This window comes from Heteronotia binoei, chromosome 12 (genome assembly GCF_032191835.1).
Source record: "Heteronotia binoei isolate CCM8104 ecotype False Entrance Well chromosome 12, APGP_CSIRO_Hbin_v1, whole genome shotgun sequence".
Taxonomy (NCBI): Eukaryota; Metazoa; Chordata; class Lepidosauria; order Squamata; family Gekkonidae; genus Heteronotia; species Heteronotia binoei.
The window spans coordinates 52,846,492-52,865,397 of record NC_083234.1 but is presented as its reverse complement, the minus strand read 5'-3'; the positions used below and the strand labels follow the sequence as shown (position 1 = coordinate 52,865,397).

Sequence of the window (18,906 nt, the reverse complement as noted above, 5' to 3'; positions counted from 1 at the left end):
CGCAGTAGATTTAGAGGACGATGATGGTGTCTACATCCACTATCGCACCGATGGCAGCCTGTTCAACTTGAGGTGACTAAAGGCCCACTCCAAGACAATGGAAAAACTTATCCGAGAGCTACTGTTTGCTGATGATGCTGCACTTGTCTCCCACTTGGTATCAGCTCTGCAGCATATGACATCCTGCTTTGCAGAGGCTGCCAAGCTATTCGGCCTAGAAGTTAGTCTGAAGAAGACAGAAGTTCTCCACCAGTCTACACCCCAGGAAGATTATCACCCTCGTGCATCACTGTGGGTGAATCAGTTTTGAAGACAGTCCAGCAGTTCAGCTACCTGGGGTGCATCATCTCCTCAGACGCCAAGATCGACAAGGAGATTGACAATAGACTGGCAAAGGCAAAAAGGGTGTAGAGCAACAAGCATCTGAAAAAAGGCACAAAGATCAATGTTTACAAAGCGGTTGTGATGACAACCCTCATCTACGGCTCCAAATCGTGGGTTTTATACCGTCATCATCTGCGACTCCTTGAGTGCTTTCATCAGCGCTGCCTTCGCACCATCCTCAACATCCACTGAAGCGACTTTGTGACCAACACTGAAGTCCTCAAGCGGGCGGAGGTTACAAGCATCGAGGCATTGCTGTTGAAGATGCAGCTGCGCTGGGCAGGGCATATCTCCAGGATGGAAAACCACCGCCTTCCCAAGATTGCCCTGTATGGAGAACTTTCCACCGGCCATCGAAATAGATGGGCACCAAAGAAGAGGTACAATGACTCCTTGAAGAAATCCCTCGGTACCTGTTGCATTAACCATCACCAGTGGTCTGACCTAGCCTCAGATCGCAAAGCATGGAGGCACACCATCCACCAGGCTGTCTCTTCCTTTGAGAATGCACGCATAGCTGGTCTTGAGGACAAAAGGAGATTGAGGAAGAATCGTACTGCTACAGCAACAACCCCAAATCAGACTTTTCTCTGTAGCCACTGTGGCCGGACCTGCCTGTCCCGCATTGGTCTTGTCAGCCACCAGTGAGCCTGCAGCAGACGTGGACTACTGCATCCTTCTTAAATCTTCGTTCGCGAAGTCAAGCCGAGAGAGAGAGTGTGTGTGTGTGTGTGTGTGTGTATATATATATATATATATATATATATATATATATATATATATATATATATATATATTCCTCAATATATATATATATATATATATATATATAAATAAATTTTGGCCACTGTGTGATATAGAGTGTTGGACTGGATGGGCCATTGGCCTGATCCAACATGGCTTCTCTTATGTTCTTTGTTCCAGTAGGTCTTTGACATGAGTAAGTATGATTTTTATAGCTGCTGGTGACCTGATATTTTGAGGCTTATCCAATATTTATCTTACATGATGGTTTTACTGTACTGATTGCTGATGTTTCAATAATGTTATAATTGTAAGCTCCTTTGGGTGCATTTTTGAAAATAGCAAGGTACGGTATAAAAGAGTCCTGCGGCGCAAAGTGGTAAGCGCAGTCCAAGCTCTGCTCATGACCTCAGTTCGATCCCATCAGTGTTCAGGTAGGGTTTAGGTAGCTGGCTCAAGGTTGACTCAGCCTTCCATCCTTCCGAGTTCGGTAAAATGTAGATGACTGGGGAGGGCAATGGCAAACCACCCCGTAAAAAAAAAAGTCTGCCATGAAAACGTCATGAATGTGATATCACCCCAGAGTTGGAAACGACTGGTGATTGCATAGGGGACTACCTTTACCTTTTAATGGTATAAAATGCTTAATATAATAAAATTATTAATGTTGCTGTTATTACTATTGCTACACGTAACACTAGTACTATGAGTTAGGTCTTGAGAAGTGGAGACATAAAGTGTGAACTTTAGCATTCCTACTTCAAGCCTATGAAACTTGTGCTTTGCCTTTCTGTTTCTGTGCTGTAAACGTACCTGGCAGCAGTGTGGACTCACAGTGGGCAGGGCTATAATGGGAATTACATGAGAGCTCTTGATGCAGCTGTCATGTCTGTGCTGTCAGTGGCCTAGGAGTCCTTGCTGCTAGGTAATTTTGAGAAAGGACAGAGGCAGTATTTGAACAGTTAGGTTTCTAAGTCTTTTTATTCTCACAGTGCTATCTTTGGGTATGCTACAGGATAGAGTTGCCAACTCTGGCTTGGGAAGTCCCTGGAGATTTGGGAGGACAGCCCGTGGAGGGTGCTCAGCAAAGATATAAATATGCCATACAGTCCATCCTGTGAAGTTGCCATTACCTCCAGGGGAACTGATTGTAGTGTATCAAGAAATGTCATGCGACCCGACGGGGGGGGGGGCAACTGGGCAGTCCCAGGAGCCCCAGCGCCGGGAGCCTGTCCCCGCCTATCTCCAGCTGTGGCGGGAAGTTCAACGGGGCTGGATTGGCCCAACCAACCCAGTAGGCTGTACCCGGGGTTGTACATAAGCGGGACCCGGCCCGCGTGTTCTCTCTCTTGCAACGTGCTCCTAATAAACCATGTTGCCCTACTCTCGTCTCCGCTTCGAGTACGTTACACTGGCGACGAGGATGGGATCCTAGCCGCAGCGGCTACGACGGAGATCTGGGCAACAAGCGACTGTCGCCGCCATCATGGCCAACCAAAGCGGAATCACCGGCTACCTCGAGCCCTTCGACCCAACCAATCCAGAGGGATGGGAGTCCTACGCGGAGCGGGTCGAGTTCTACCTCCGGGCCAACAAGATCACTGACGCCGGAGCGAAGAGGGACGTTCTCATGAGCGTCTGCGGGCCTGCCACGTTCGAGATCGCCAAGGGTCTCTCGGCACCCGCCCGTCTGGCAGAGAAATCCTACGACGAGATCATCCGACTCCTCACGGGACACTTCTCACCACAGCCTTCGCGGGTGGCTCGCAGGTTCCTGTTCCACAAACGGGACCAGATCGCGGGCGAGTCCGCCGCAGACTACCTGGCGGCCCTCCGTAAACTCGCCGGGAACTGCAACCTCCCCCAACTGGAGGAAGCCCTGGCGGACAGATTCACGTGGGGCCTCCGCGACGAGAGGCTCCAGCAGAAGCTCTTCGCCAAAGAAGAGCTTACTCTCCAGGCCGCCTTCAGCGAAGCGGTGGCATGGGAACGAACCGCACGAACGTTTCCCCGGGCCAAGATGGAAGCTGCCCACCACGGAGAGCTGGACCAAGACGGCCCCGAGGAGGAGGAAGCCCATCAGCTACGCCGACCAGCCGGGCCACCCAACAGAGCGACCCAACGCCCCCGAGCGACCGACCGACCACCAGCGTCGGAGAGAGCCCCGGCCACCAAGTGCGCCAGCTGCGGCGGCCCCCACGAGCGGAGAGACTGCCAATACCGGACCTGGGACTGCAGGAGCTGCGGAAAGACCAGCCACATTGCCAGGGCTTGCCGAGCCAAGCCCAACCGCAGGAAGCCGACCACGTACCACGAGTCCGCGGAGTCCCACGCGGTAGACTCCACGTCCCTACAGGTACTGAACTTGCCCCACGATTCCCCCGATAAAATCAAAGTGGCGGTCCTTATAGAGGGGAACCCCTGCCAAATGGAGGTGGACTCAGGGTCCTCCATTTCCCTTATTGCGGAAGAAACCCTAAGAGAACTGTGTCCCCGCCAGCGGCTGCAACTTCGGCCGGCAGACTTCATACTCCGGGACTTCCAGAAGAATCCGGTGCAAATTGCGGGGTGGGCGCGGGTACAAGTCGAGCGGGGGTCCTTCCACGGCCCGCTGGACATCCTGGTGGTTAAGCGCCAGCTGGCCACCCTGCTAGGTCTGGCCTGGTTCAAACCCTTGGGAATCCGCGTGGAGGGGGTGGGCCAGACCATAACGCCCCGGGGGTTCGGGGAGATTTGCAAGGAATTCCCCGAGGTATTCGATGGGTCCCTAGGGAGCTACCGGGGGCCGCCCATCTCCCTGCCCCTAGACCCCACGGTCAGACCGATTCGGCTCAAGGCCAGGAGGGTTCCGTTCGCCTTGAAACCTAAGATCGAGGCAGAGTTAGACCGCCTCACGGCACAAGGCGTCCTGGAGCCGGTGGACTACGCCACCTGGGAAACCCCCATCGTTACCCCCATCAAGCCAAACGGGGAGGTGCGGATCTGTGCCGATTATAAATGCACCATAAACAAGGCACTACAGGACAACCCCTATCCAGTGCCGGTGGTGAGCCATGTCCTGGCCGCCCTAGCGGGGGCTAGGATATTTGGGAAGCTAGACCTGGCCCAGGCCTACCAGCAGCTCCCAGTAGACAATAAGACGGCGGAGGCCCAAACGATCGTGACCCACAGGGGGGCTTTCCGGGTAAAGAGGCTTCAGTTTGGGGTTAGCGTCGCTCCGGGGATTTTCCAGAGCCTAATGGACGCTCTCCTTAAAGGGATCCCAGGAGTCCAGCCGTTTTTCGACGACGTTTTAGTCGCCGCCCCGGACCCCGAGGAATTCGGCAACCGCCTTCGAGAGGTGCTCCGCCGGTTCCAGGCGGCGGGGCTTAAGGTCAAGAGAGAGAAATGCTTGCTGGGGGTTCCACGGGTAGAGTTTCTGGGGTTCGCCGTTGACGCAGCAGGAATCCACCCCACGGAAGAAAAGACCCGAGCCATCGTGCAAGCCCCGGCTCCCACTTGTAAAGCGGAGCTCCAAAGCTTCTTGGGGGTGCTCAACTTTTACCACTCCTTCCTCCCCCACAAGGCAGCCCTGGCGGAGCCCCTTCACCGGCTGCTGGACAAAAAAGCCCCTTGGGTTTGGGGCAAACGACAGGCCGCGGCGTTTCAGGCGGTCAAGGACGTCCTGGTGTCCAATGCGGTGCTCCACCATTTTGACGAGGCCCTCCCCGTCATCCTGGCCTGCGATGCGTCGCCGTATGGGGTGGGAGCAGTCCTGGGGCACCAGCTGCCGGACGGGAGGGAGGTACCGGTCGCATATTACTCCCGCACGCTCACTTCAGCCGAGCGCAACTACGCGCAGATAGATAAAGAGGCCCTGGCAATCGTGGCAGGGGTCAGAAAGTTCCACGAGTATCTATATGGGAGAAGGTTCACCATTGCCACGGACCACAAGCCCCTCTTAGGTCTACTGGCCCCAGACCGACAAACCCCCCGCATACTTACAGGACTTTGTACATTAACCAGGGGGGGAGGGGTGTAGTGTATCAAGAAATGTCATGCGACCCGACGGGGGGGGGCAACTGGGCAGTCCCAGGAGCCCCAGCGCCGGGAGCCTGTCCCCGCCTATCTCCAGCTGTGGCGGGAAGTTCAACGGGGCTGGATTGGCCCAACCAACCCAGTAGGCTGTACCCGGGGTTGTACATAAGCGGGACCCGGCCCGCGTGTTCTCTCTCTTGCAACGTGCTCCTAATAAACCATGTTGCCCTACTCTCGTCTCCGCTTCGAGTACGTTACACTGATCTTTGTGGTCTGGAGACTAGTTGTAATTCCAGGAGAGCACCAGGACCCACTTGGATATTGACAACTTTACTGCAGGCTCTCAGTTCAAAATGGAGGCCAGAATTAAAATTCCAGGTGGCTTAAAGCTGAGCACCTATCCTTTTTAGAAAATGAAACATAAGAAGCAGCACTGAATGTTGCCAACAATTATCACTGTTGATGCATGGATTCTCTGTACTATAGTCCTCCATGTCATGTGACAGTCCACCCCAGCTCTGGTTTACAGTCTTTTCATAGCAGGTGCACCTTAGCTGCAGTCTGTCTGCAAATGTAGCAACTGGCACATTGTGCAATGGACCTTGCTGCCTCCCAGAGTGTTTCTGTGTTCCGGGCTGAGGCTGGCTTCTCATTAGACAAACTTGCCAGTGAGGGGAGCCCCACTTTAGAGCAACAGCCTGGGTTTCCCGCTCTAATTGCTCCAGTGGATTCCAGGCATGTTCCATCATCCCTGTTTTCTGCCTGAGTGGGAATTTGAAATAAAAGGCCTGACGGTAGGATAAAGGGTGTGCTGGACATTGCAAAGCACAGCACATTCCACAGTGTCACATGAAAGGAAGGACAGATGGGGCTAAACTGGGTGATGAGGGGGAGCCTTCATATCCCAAAAGGATGCAACAAAGAAACAGACAAGAGGGGAGGTCAAGGAAGGGACAGGTGCCTTTAAAGGGGGAAAGTGCTGCAATACCCACTCACCTAACACCTCCAGTTTGATGTTCAGCCAGCAAGTGATAAACTGAAGGAGATTTGTGGAGAAATGAAGGGGAAGGGAGGAAGTGTGGGAGTGGCATGGCCAATGAAGAGGGTAAAGCACATTTTAGATTTGTGAAATAAAATCTTCATGGCCAGTTTTATATCCTGTGTAACCTGAAAGCTTGTTGCCCCAGAAGATCGGACCAGAACCAATGGGTTGAAATTAAATCAAAAGACCTTCCGGCTAAACATTAGGAAGAACTTCCTGACCGTTAAAGTGATTCCTCAATGGAACAGGCTTCCTTGGGAGATGGTGGGCTCTCTTTCCTTAGGGGTTTTTAAGCAGAGGCTAGATGGACATCTATCAGCAGTGCCGATTCTATGAATTAGGCAGATCATGAGAAGGAAGGCGGGAAGGGTTGCATCAATGCTTAGTTCTTGTAGCTTTTTCTTACATACCCAGGGAAATGATGATTGCCACTTTGGAGTCAGTCAGCAATTTTTCTCCAGGCCAGTTTGGCAAGGGATCCTGGAGATTTTTTCCCATCTTCTGGACATGGAGCAAGGGTCACTGGGGATGTGGGGGGGGGGTATTTGTGAATTTCCTGCATTGTGCCAACCTAGATGACCCTGGAGATTCCTTCCAACTTTATGATGGTATGCTGATACTTTTAAAACAACAGGCTAGTGCAGGGGTGGCCAACGGTAGCTCTCCAGATTTTTTTTGCCTACAACTCCCATCAGCCCCAGCCATTGGCCATGCTGGCTGGGGCTGATGGGAGTTGTAGGTAAAAACATCTGGAGAGCTACCGTTGGCCACCCCTGTGCTAGTGTGTTCAGTACCATTTCAATGGACTGTGTAGACTCCCCATGCTTATTTTCTGTTTCAACTGGGAAATGAGCACAGTAGTATAACCTGAAACAGGGATTTTCCAAGGACTGTTGCACAAAACTTAGTGAGGCTTTGAATTTTCTCATCCCGTTCTTCTGGTTCAGCATTAAAGCACATAAACAGCATTTCTAGTTGGACACTGCTGTCTCTTAACACAGATCAAGACTTTGATTAACTTAGAAAGGTGAGAATCAGATATAATGGGATTCCAAAGCACATCTTAGTTAGTGAAGCATCCAAAGTGATGGCAGATCACTGCCAAAAATGTATATATCCAGGAAGCCTGTTGGGAATTTTTCATCCTTGTCTCAGTCCTTCCTCTCTCTAGATTTGCATTATATTCTTGTAACTTGCTTCTCTGCTCTCTGCTATTTCTCCCTGCTACAACTATCATTAGCATTTCTTAGTCATATACATATCAAAGCACTTCAATAGTAATTACCACTAGTTCTGCAGTAGTGTAGGACCAACTGTAATGCCAGACAAAAGATCCCTGCAACCCCAGAACAGTGTTGTTTACCTTGCTTAGTTACAGGTAGTGACACTAACATATAGTTGCCCTCATACTAGCACCATTCTGACCAAAACTGCTCTTTTCTCCACAGGACTTGCATCTTCTGAATTGGGCAGCAGCTGCTACTCATCCCCATGTAAGAATGGAGGGACCTGTGAGGATGCAGAAGGGAGCTACAGATGCCTCTGTCCTCAGAATCCTCTGGCATATGTGGGATGGAACTGTGAGCTCCTGTATGATGCATGTGGTGGACATGTTTGTCCACCTGAATGGATTTGTAGTGGAACCCCTGGGCAGTTGAATTACACTTGCCACTGCAGGCCAGGCCTCGTAGGTCTTGGTTGTAATTCTGAAGCTGATGTATGTGAGACTGGCCCTTGTCCACAGCCTCACTTTCAGTGCATCACAATTACCAATGGATATGGCTGCCAATGCCAGAATGGAGACAGCTGCCAAATTCAGTCCTCTCTTTGTTCCAGTAATCCCTGCCACAACAATGGTACCTGTATTGAGAATGCTGGATGGTATACCTGTGAATGCCAACCTGGCCATGTTGGGACCCACTGTGAGGAGGATGTGGATGAATGTGCCTCCAGCCCATGCCAGAATGGTGCCATCTGCCTGGATAGAGTCAATGAGTACAGCTGCTTCTGTGTGCCTGGCTTCCAGGGCTACCATTGTGAGATAGACATCAACGAATGTGCTTCCCGGCCTTGCCAACATAACAGCACCTGCCTCAACCAGATGGACCACTATATTTGCCAGTGCCTGCCTGGTTACACAGGTACTGCTTGCCACTGCTACTTACTGGATTTGGCTTAAGGTTCATCTTGATTCAGCAGTCTCCTTGCAGTGACCATAAATGTCTAGAGGGGGCAGTAGTGTGAGTGCCTTGCCATCCAGGTAGCCAGAGAACATGCTGGGGATGAGAAATATTGTTGGTGGACTAGGGGCAATGTTGCCTTCTTGCCACCCATCATTATATATCATCCACTGGGCATCAGAACCCCATTAGGAAAATGGAGGAAATGCAGAGGCCCTTCTTGTATGTCTCAACCTGTGGAGGCAAATTGGATGGTGATGAAGAAGTGGGTGTTTTCTGTAGTGGTGCCTCACATCGGAAGATGTTTCTCCTTAGAGGCCTTCCTGGCATTGAAAATATTTAGTTTTAGGTGCCAGGTAAAAATCCCCCAACCTCTTTGCTCCTCGTTTTCTTTTGATTATTTCTTCTGACCACATTGGTAGTTACTAGTCATTAGTTTTTGTCATCCATTACTGTTGCTGGTTTTATTACCTTTTTAGTTTTGCAATATGCAGGATTCTTGGTGCAGTGAAGGGGGAAGTTAAATTTCTATTGAAAAAACTCAGTGGATAGATTTCAACATATTTTAGCATTGGGGGAGAGTTTTTCCACAGGTCACACTGGCAAGGGAATCCTGTTCTTGTTTGGGAGAAGTGTATTTTATATCATCATAGATCCAGTGATTGATCAAGGTCTGCTTGAGTGTGGAGGAAAGAGATGCTGGGATTAGGTAGTTTGGTTTTGAAAGGGCTAGATGGCTAACTCAGTAGAGGGCTGTAGATTAGAATTTGGCTAGTTTGATGGCTGATGGGACAATGGAATGGATAGTGTGGTAGCTGGAATATAAATAATCTTAGGCCAGAAAGTGACCATTTCTGCATGTGACTTAGAACAATATCACTCTGGACCATCTAGGTTGGCATTGATTCACTCTGCATCTACCACTTATCTACTGAAGGAGCATCCACATGGGACTTTTCTCTATTTTTTCCTAGCACTATTATCAGGATGGAGTTAAGCATGTGTTGACTCCACCCCCACCTGGTACTAGGCGGCACCCAGATGCTCTGGCCTTGCTCATCCTTGTAAATGAGCGGCAGCCCTTAAAACAGTTACATTGCTGTGAAGGAATGTGAGGGTGACTGGCTAAAGATTACCAGTGGGGGTAGATGGGGCGTTGAAACATCAGATGCCCCTTCTGAGTCACTGTGCCGAGTTGTGTGGGAGGCCAAGCCTGCTATGCAGTGGAATTTCTGCTGAAAGAAAACAGAGATGGGGAGTTTAGGGATGGGGGAAGAGATGGACTATTTCAGACAGATTCCAGGTTTCACTTTTTTTGTCTTTCTCCCTCCCTCCCACTGAAGCCTCAGGATGAGTGATAACAGTTTACAAACGACATACAATGCATGTTAGTAATAGTAATTATTTACATATTTAGGGTCTATAAATAAACTAGGTCTTCTTGGATAGGTGAGAAATGGCATTTGGAAATAATTTCCAAAAGTTGCTTACCTCATTTTCAAGCTTGCAAGATTGTAGCTTGATTTGGAAGTGATGAAGAATTCTTGGACCATCTCTTCTATGTATCTTTAATTTTAGCTGAAATGTGTAGGTACTTTCCATTTAGCACTTTCACACATGCTGAATTACAATCTACTTTGAATGCACTTTGCAGCTGGATTTTGCTGTGAAATGTCAAAACCCACTTGCAAATAATCTCTAAAGTGCACTGACAGTTCACTATTCAGCACGTGAGAAAGCACCCATTATTGTTTCTCTTTGAATATCCCTCTGTGCATGTTGCTACCCCATGCCACCCAATAATTTCTTATGAGATGAATAGCTGTGGTTGTCATTGAATGAACATTTCTTGGCATGATGGGAAGCAAGAAATTTTGCTGAATGCTTGACAGCTCTTGATACATCAGATTAGGGGGCCTACATTCCTTGTAGATTAGTGTAACTATGACTGCTGGGAGAAGTGTGCCAAAAAGTAGACTTAGAAAGATTTCCAGGTGCCAGACCAGAGATATACACTTCGGGAGGATGCTAAGGCAAAGCAGTTTATAGGATCAGAGAGTGGCAGGGCAAACTGTACAGGTTCATTCTATCAAATAGTATTTCATAGCCTTTGCCACAAATGCAGGGAGAGAGGCTGATGCAGCTTGCCCTGCCTTTTCGAGCTAGCCCTGTCTCAACGGATGCATTACTATATTTTATACTATACTGCAGACAGTGGCAGTGATTACTATCCTGGCTGCTCAGTTTTGCAACACCCAGGGCACCCAGCACCCTAAGCAGGCCTGCTGCCTGCCGCCCCACCCTCGCAAGGAAGGCTGAGGGCAAACGAGAAAGGTGGGGAAGGCAGCAGGTGAGCAAGGAAGGCAGTAGGTGAGTGAGGAAAGAGGTGGGCAAGCAAGGAAGGCAGTGGGCAAGTGAGGAAGGCAGTGGGCGAGTGAGAAAGGCTGCAGGCAAGCAGTGAGGAAGGCAGGGAAGGTAGTGGGGAAGGCAGCAGATCAATGAAAAAGGCTGCGGGCAAGCTGGGAAGGCAGCAGGTGAGCAGGGAAGGCCTCTGCTAGTCACTGGGGGTCCCCAATTCAGCACCCCTCAGGGCCAGTGCCCTAGGAAAATGCCTAATTTGCCTAGTGGAAGGGCCAGCCCTGGCAACACCCTGGTCAGTTTCACTCCATTGTGGTTCCTTTGGGAGATCTGGAAACTGCATTTAAGTGAATCCACATTCCTGGAAAAGATAAGGACATCTTCCTTCCTCTGGGTACTCATAATGGGCAACCATCCCTGCAGAATAAATGCTGTTGATCAGCCCCAGAGCTAGGGGTTCTGCCACCCCACCCATAGAACTACTGCCTCCCCTCCTGTGGGCTCTAATCACACATGCAAAGTGGAGGGGGTGTGATGATATCACGCAGAAGTGACGTCACTGCAACGGGCTGTAGAGCGCCCCCCTGCCCAGCCCTCTCCCACTTCGGAGGGAACTGAGCGGGGGCTGCGTCCTTTCTTTGCTCTGAGCAGTTGGAGCAATCGGAGCGAAGAAGGAATGCCGCTGAGTATCAGGGTCAGCAGGGACGGGGAGAGGGGGCCCGTCCCAGCCCCTGCAGTGAGGTGGCGTCCTAGGCGGCCGCCTACCTTGCCTATTCCCACGTGCCGGCCCTGCTGTTGATAGTACTTTAGCCTCAATGACTGCTGCAACTTGGGCAAGTCGGATATCTCAGCCTTCTTTTCCTGTTTGTGAACATGGGAATGGTGGTATAATCCTGAGGAAGTCTGGTCCAGTAAAGAGGCTTTGGAACTTGGATCTGGGAAACCTGATAGGCATATGAGGCCCACATTTGTCATGGATCATGGACATGTCACATGCACTAAGCATCAGTTCTCTGTCTGTAAAAAGATGATCTACCTTGCTAAATGATTGTGAGAATGAACGATGTGAAGACTGGCAAGAACTTTACAGGTTAAAACTGCTGTATAAAAATGAATATAAATGAATCATGATCTGTCTCCTCCCCCAAAGGTGTGAACTGTGATGTGGAGATTGACGAATGTGCATCAGACCCTTGCTGGAATGGTGGTATTTGCAGTGACCACATTGGGCTCTTCACCTGCTCTTGTATGCCGGGCTATGAGGGGGTCCTATGCGAGGTGGATATTGATGAGTGTCAGAGCCAGCCCTGTCTCAACGGAGGCATGTGCCATGACCTGGTCAACAGGTGAGAGAGAGGGTGCTAGACAGAAGTCTGCCTGAACATTTTCCTATTTATGTAACACATGAAAAGATCTCTTCTTTTCAGACAGAGACCATAGCCCATTAGCCCCATAGCAACAACTGCAGAACACCAACTGTATTTAGGAAGCTTGGAGGGTGAAGTTGTAGTTGTCATACATCCATTGTGCTTTGGACTTTACTAAAATTATAGTTTAATTTATATTTGTGTACAATACAAGCCACTTTGGGAAATTATTTTTGAATAAAAATGGGGTAGAGTACAATTAATAATTCTAAAGAAACTGAAATGTGAAATAAGCAAACAAATGATACAATGAAACTGCTGCCATGCAAAAGCAGTGGGGATGAGAAAGGCATTGGCATACCTGACAATATATTGTAGTTCTGTCCTGCTCTTCCTTCTAGCTACCAATGTGATTGCCACAACACTGGCTTTGAAGGGCAGCATTGTGAGCTGGATATTTTGGAATGTGCCTCTCAACCATGCCAGAATGGTGCAACCTGTCTTGAAGGAGTTGGGCACTACAGCTGTGTTTGCTGGCCAGGTGGGTGAAGTCACATTGATCCATCTAGCTCATTACTGTCCACTCTGGCAGTGGCTTTCCAGGATCTCAAGCAGAGAAAAGCTTCTCCCAGCTACTTGCTACCAGAGTTTATTTAGTTGGAGATCAAGGAATTGAATAAGGGACCTTCTGCATGCAAAGCAGGTGTTTAACCACTAAACCAAGTCCTCTCTTTTTCGTACCATTCTTCTAGGTTCCATTCTTTTCATGCAAAGAAGCCAACATTCCCTAACCACTTCTGTGACTTTATATTTTGGTAAACTGGTTTCTTGAAGGCCCTTGATCTATGAGGAGATTGTGATTGGTCACCTTCAGGCTAAGGCTACTTGGCAGAGATTCTCTAGGTCCAGGATATAATGCATTCATGAATTCAGCTCACCATCCCTGTATCTCCCCAGATATCAATGTGAAACCATCAGATATAATGTATGTTATGCACTGGCCCTGAGTTCTTGGCTCTTAGAAGGTGGAATCCTTCCATGACCTGAACAGAACTCAGTGACACCTACTAGTCTGTGCTGCCTGTCCCACGAAGCCTTCTAGGACAAATCTACACAACAAAGTTTTAACCAATATATTAACAATATATTCCTTCTCCCCAAGGAAACCTGGGAATTGTAGTTGCAGGGAGCAGAGAGGGAAGAAGGGAGGCACATATGCACACAGAGACCCAGGTGGAGTAAAACAGGTGACAGCTTTATTGATTGCAGCCATTGGACCATTGGTGCTGCATGAGGCACAGACCCAAGCATTGGACAACGCACCTATTGACCAATGAAACCTGATCCTCAGCCCACTTGCTGGGAGTAAACCTGGAATGGCAAGCCAGCGTCTGCAAGGGCACAAGCCTCTGTGTGGTTCCCTTGTCATGTGGGAGTGTAGATGAGTGACAGCCCCCAAGCTGGGCATGCTGCTGTAGGACTTCACCCCCAAGGCTCGTTAGGGTCTTGGATCTGGTCCAATGCCTGAAACCACTCTAAAGCTGTGATGAGAAAAATGCAACAAGGAAAAACCACTGCACAAAGCAACATGCAACTGAGGGGGGGAAGAGAGATGGCTGGAGCTGACTGAGTTGTGGGCACAGAGTGCAGGGCCTGATAAGGGGGAATAGAAGACAGAAAGAAGACTCCATTCCTCAGGTCCACTTCTGTTCCACCCCACCCCTGTCCTGGCTGTCAGCAGTTGGCTGGCTGACTGAGACATTGCTGGGCCCCCCACTGCCACAACAAGGGTCCCAGCTGCAGCTATTGCTAGAGGGTGGAACAGCCTTTTCCCAACCCTACTCCCCTCCCTCTGTGCTCACAAAATGACCCCAGGTGAGTCCAGGCTATTGTTTCTCGAAGGAGGGATCAAGGCTCAGAGAGAGAATTCTCAGCATGTTCATCAAACTATAGATCCAGGATATTTTGGAGGAAGCTGTGCCAGATAAATGAATATAAAGCCAATTATCAATAATATTAATAATAAATAATAATAAACTTTTATTTATATCCTGCCCTCCCCGCCGAGGCAGACTCAGGGCGGCTCACAAGACATGGTGTATACCATGAATACAATAAATACAATTCATATAATAAAACGCAGTTAATAAAATACAGTTAAAAGACAGTTACATAAATAATTTAAAAAACCACAATAGATTAGAGGTGCTACAGTACAGTAATATATATATATATATCCAGATGGCCAGATGTCACTTTCAGGGTTCCACCTTATAGGCTTGTTGAAAGAGGACAGTTTTACAAGCCCTGCGGAACTGGTTAAAGTCCCGCAGGGCTCGCACTTCCTCTGGTAGCTGATTCCACCAGTGGGGAGCCATTGAGAAGGCCTGCTCCCTCGTTGTTTTCAGTTTGGCCTCCCTTGGTCCAGGGATTTTTAGGAGATTTTGGGAACTAGATCTCAGTGCTCTCTGGGGAACATATGGAGAGAGATGGTCCCTAAGGTAGGCAGGTCCTCGGCCATATAGGGCTTTAAAGGTGATAACCAGCACCTTATAGCAAACTCAGAACACAATTGGAAGCCAGTGCAGCTCCCTCAGCCTAGGCTGCATCACCATCATTATGTAGCTTAACTGCTAGATGCTTTACAGTACTCATATTAAAAGGACACAAACCCTGCAGCAAAAAAGACAATGTTGAAAGGTTAGAGGATACAAAAAGAAGGTACAAGTTTATCATAGAGGGGGTTTCTCTCACTTAGAATTACTCCTCTACAAGAAGCAGTGTACCGGTTGGGGATGTTCTGCTTTAGCCAGCTACAGTAAAGCTATCTCTGTCTGTGTGTTCTATTCTGGTTGGCGAGTAATGTGTTCTCAAGAAGCAGCACCATATTTATTTTGGTAGCCCATCCTTTGTCCAGCTGTGTGACCTTTCTAATATGAGTGAGGCTCACATCTTCCGGCTCATGTAAAGATTTTAGCTGTTGTCATCTAACCCACTACTTCATGATAAATGAGGCACATGCTAGTTCTGCCCAGGTAACTCCTATAATTCTGTCACCAGGGTATGTGGGGGAGCACTGTGAAGAAGATGTGGATGAGTGTGCCACAGAGCCCTGCTTCAATGGTGGCCAGTGCTACGAACGATCCAACCATAGCTACTATGGAGAGCTTGTGGACTTTCCAGTTCAGTTCAGCTACCAAGAAGCTGCTGGATTCATCTGCAGGTGCCAGCCAGGCTTTGATGGTGAGTGCTGTGGTGCCATGGAGAGAATGTTAGTTCCATTCCAGTAGAGATACTTGACAGGAGGGAATGGCAAAATGGGTTATTGTGAGGTGACACAGAGCTATATGTGATTGATCAACTACCAAAAGTCAGGAGTTGGCTCATGGGGCAAGGGATCAGACTGTTTCATTTTTTTATCTGTTTTTGACCCCTCAAAGGAGATACCTGCTCCATTAACATTGATGAATGTGAATCTCAACCGTGCCAGAATGGAGGGCGCTGTGTGGATCTGGTGAACAGCTACTGGTGTCACTGCATGCCAGGGTACTCAGGTAAGGAAGAAAATATTATCCTGGTAACAACAGACTGGATCCTTGCCAAATTGGGCAGGACACCCGCTGTGGTATAATGCCCTGACCTGGATAGCCCAGGCTAGCCCAGCCTTGTCAGATTTTGGAAGCTGAATAAGGTGAGCCTTGGCTAGTATTTGGAATGGTGACCTCCAAGGAATACCAGGATCATGATGCCGAGGCAGGCAATGGCAAACCACAACTGAAATTTCTCTTGCCTTAAAAACAAGTCCAGCTTGCCACCTAGTGGTGCATAACACTAAAAGAGCTAGAACTTGTGGCTTCCAGGGAAACTTAGGATCTTCTGGCGATTCTACGCACAATGCCATATGATAATTACTATTATTGTAGTATAATAATTATAGAGTAGCCTAATAATTATGGAGGGTGCCAATTTTGTTTTTAATTTTCCAACTGGATGTAAAAATAAAATGCTGAATATGTTTAGAATCCAAATTGGAAGATGTTCACTTTTGAATATGGAAGATGTTCACTTTTGAATATGGAAGATGTTCACTTTTGAAATTGAGTGATGAGGGGCTCCTTTGTACAATTGGGGCGTAACTACTGCAGCCAGACTAAGAAATAAAGACTCTTGTGGCACCTCAGAGACTAACACATTTTTTGTGGAATAAACATTCTGGCTCATTAAAGCCTATGGTACATTACATTCAGTAGTCCTTAAGAGCCCCAATTCTGTAATTTTTATACAACACAGGCTTGGTTCCATGTGTTTCTAAACAAGTCCTGTGTCTTCTAAATAGTTTCTGCTGTGGAGTGCATTCCCTTTCCCTCCAAAACTTCATTTTGTACAAGACAATTTTTTTTCCGTTGGACCCTACAACAGAAACTCTGTGTGGAACTAATTTGTAGGATTGAAGGCTAAATCATGGTGATGTTGGTGACCTTTATGCTTGGCTATACTTGAGGAGAGGTTGTGGCTCAATGGTTGAGCATCTCCTTGGCCTGAGAAAGGTCACAGGTTAAGTTCCCAGCATTTCCAGTTAAAAGGATCAAGTTGGAGGTGACGTGAAAGACCTCTACCTGGTTCTGCATGGGTTCTGTAAGGGAAGATCTTGCCTCACTAACCTGTTACATTTCTTTGAGGGGGTAAACAAACTTGTGGACAAAGGAGACCCGATAGATGTTGTTTACCTTGACTTCCAGAAAGCTTTTGATAAAGTTCCTCATCAAAGGCTCCTTAGAAAGCTTGAGAGTCATGGAGTAAAAGGACAGGTCCTCTTGTGGATCAAAAACTGGCTGAGTAATAGGAAGCAGAGAGTGAGTATAAATGGGCAGTCTTCGCAGTGGAGGACGGTAAGCAGTGGGGTGCCGCAGGGCTCGGTACTGGGTCCCATGCTCTTTAACTTGTTCATAAATGATTTAGAGTTGGGAGTGAGCAGTGAAGTGGCCAAATTTGCGGATGACACTAAATTGTTCAGGGTGGTGAGAACCAGAGAGGATTGTGAGGAACTCCAAAGGGATCTGTTGAGGCTGGGTGAGTGGGCGTCAACGTGGCAGATGTGGTTCAATGTCGCCAAGTGCAAAGTAATGCACATTGGGGCCAAGAATCCCAGCTACAAATACAAGTTGATGGGGTGTGAACTGGCAGAGACTGACCAAGAGAGAGATCTTGGGGTCATGGTAGATAATTCACTGAAAATGTCAAGGCAGTGTGCGTTTGCAATAAAAAAGGCCAACGCCATGCTGGGAATTATTAGGAAGGGAATTGAAAACAAATCAGCCAGTATCATAATGCCCCTGTATAAATCGATGGTGCGGTCTCATTTGGAGTACTGTGTGCAGTTCTGGTCGCCGCACCTCAAAAAGGATATTATAGCATTGGAGAAAGTTCAGAAAAGGGCAACTAGAATGATTAAAGGGCTGGAACACCTTCCTTATGAAGAAAGGTTGAAACGCTTAGGGCTCTTTAGCTTGGAGAAACGTCGACTGAGGGGTGACATGATAGAGGTTTACAAGATAATGCATGGGATGGAGAAAGTAGAGAAAGAAGTACTTTTCTCCCTTTCTCACAATACGAGAACTCGTGGGCATTCGATGAAATTGCTGAGCAGACAGGTTAAAACCGATAAAAGGAAGTACTTCTTCACCCAAAGGGTGATTAACATGTGGAATTCACTGCCACAGGAGGTGGTGGCGGCCACAAGCATGGCCACCTTCAAGAGGGGGTTAGATAAAAATATGGAGCAGAGGTCCATCAGTGGCTATTAGCCACAGTGTGTATGTGTGTGTGTGTGTATATATATATATATATATATATATATATATATTTGGCTGCTGTGTGACACAGAATGTTGGACTGGATGGGCCATTGGCCTGATCTAACATGGCTTCTCTTATGTTCTTATGTTCTACCTGAGACTCCAACTGTTGCAAGTCTCTCTAGCCAATACTGACCTCAATGGACCAGTAGTCTGATTCAGTATAAGACAGATTCATGCATTCAAATTATGGGAAGGCACAAAGCCTTACTCAAGTCATCCTATGATCCTCATTACAGATGTGGAGGCATCATTATCTCTACCACACTCTAAAGTGCAAATACCGGAGTGCCCCCAATGCGGACATATAAACTAAGATGTAAGTTAAAATTCTTATGTTGCTATCTGCTATGTACTATGCTACTATCCTTCCATGGGTGAACCCTTATTCAGAGTCAGGCTGTTGGTCTGTTAAGGACAGAATTGTCTACTCTGACTGGTAGCAACTCTCCAGAGTCTTATGTGAAGGTCTTTCTCATCACCTTTTACCTAATCTTTTAAACTGGAGATGTTTAAGATCAAACATGGGCCTTCTGCAGGTAAAGCAGTTGTTCTACCACTGAGCCATGGTCCCCAAGTACTCAAATCAGAGGAGGGCCATGGCTCAATAGCAGAGCATCTGCTTGGCATGTGGAAGATCCCAGGTCTAATCCCTCGCAATTTGCAGTTTGAGGTACTAGGTGATGTGAAAGACCTCTGTTAGAGACCCTGGAGAACCAGTCTGAGTAGACTGTATTTACTATGATGGACCAATGGCCTGATTTAGTATAAAGCAGTTCTGTATGTCCAGAGGAGAGCCACATATGCTATACTATGGATAATATGCACTGCCTAAGGCCAGTGAGTGACTACAGTTCTGCCTTCCTCTCTGATACCAAGCCAGAGCGCTTTTTTTTTTGCCTTAATTTTAAGGAATTCTAGTCTCTGTCTGGCCTGTAATTTGCCTGTAGTTTCTTATGT

General features: G+C 48.0%; 1 protein-coding gene across 2 annotated transcripts in view; it reads left to right on the top strand.

Annotated features, from left to right (window-relative positions):
- Nucleotides 1-18,906, top strand: part of CRB2 (crumbs cell polarity complex component 2) — a 68,324-nt gene that overhangs the window by 16,634 nt on the left and 32,784 nt on the right. For both annotated transcript variants that reach the window (XM_060251434.1, XM_060251433.1), the window contains exons 2-6: nucleotides 7,636-8,328; nucleotides 11,876-12,071; nucleotides 12,494-12,633; nucleotides 15,153-15,335; nucleotides 15,533-15,646. In XM_060251434.1, coding sequence (XP_060107417.1) covers nucleotides 7,636-8,328; nucleotides 11,876-12,071; nucleotides 12,494-12,633; nucleotides 15,153-15,335; nucleotides 15,533-15,646 — 1,326 coding nt within the window. The remainder of the gene's footprint in view (nucleotides 1-7,635; nucleotides 8,329-11,875; nucleotides 12,072-12,493; nucleotides 12,634-15,152; nucleotides 15,336-15,532; nucleotides 15,647-18,906) is intronic.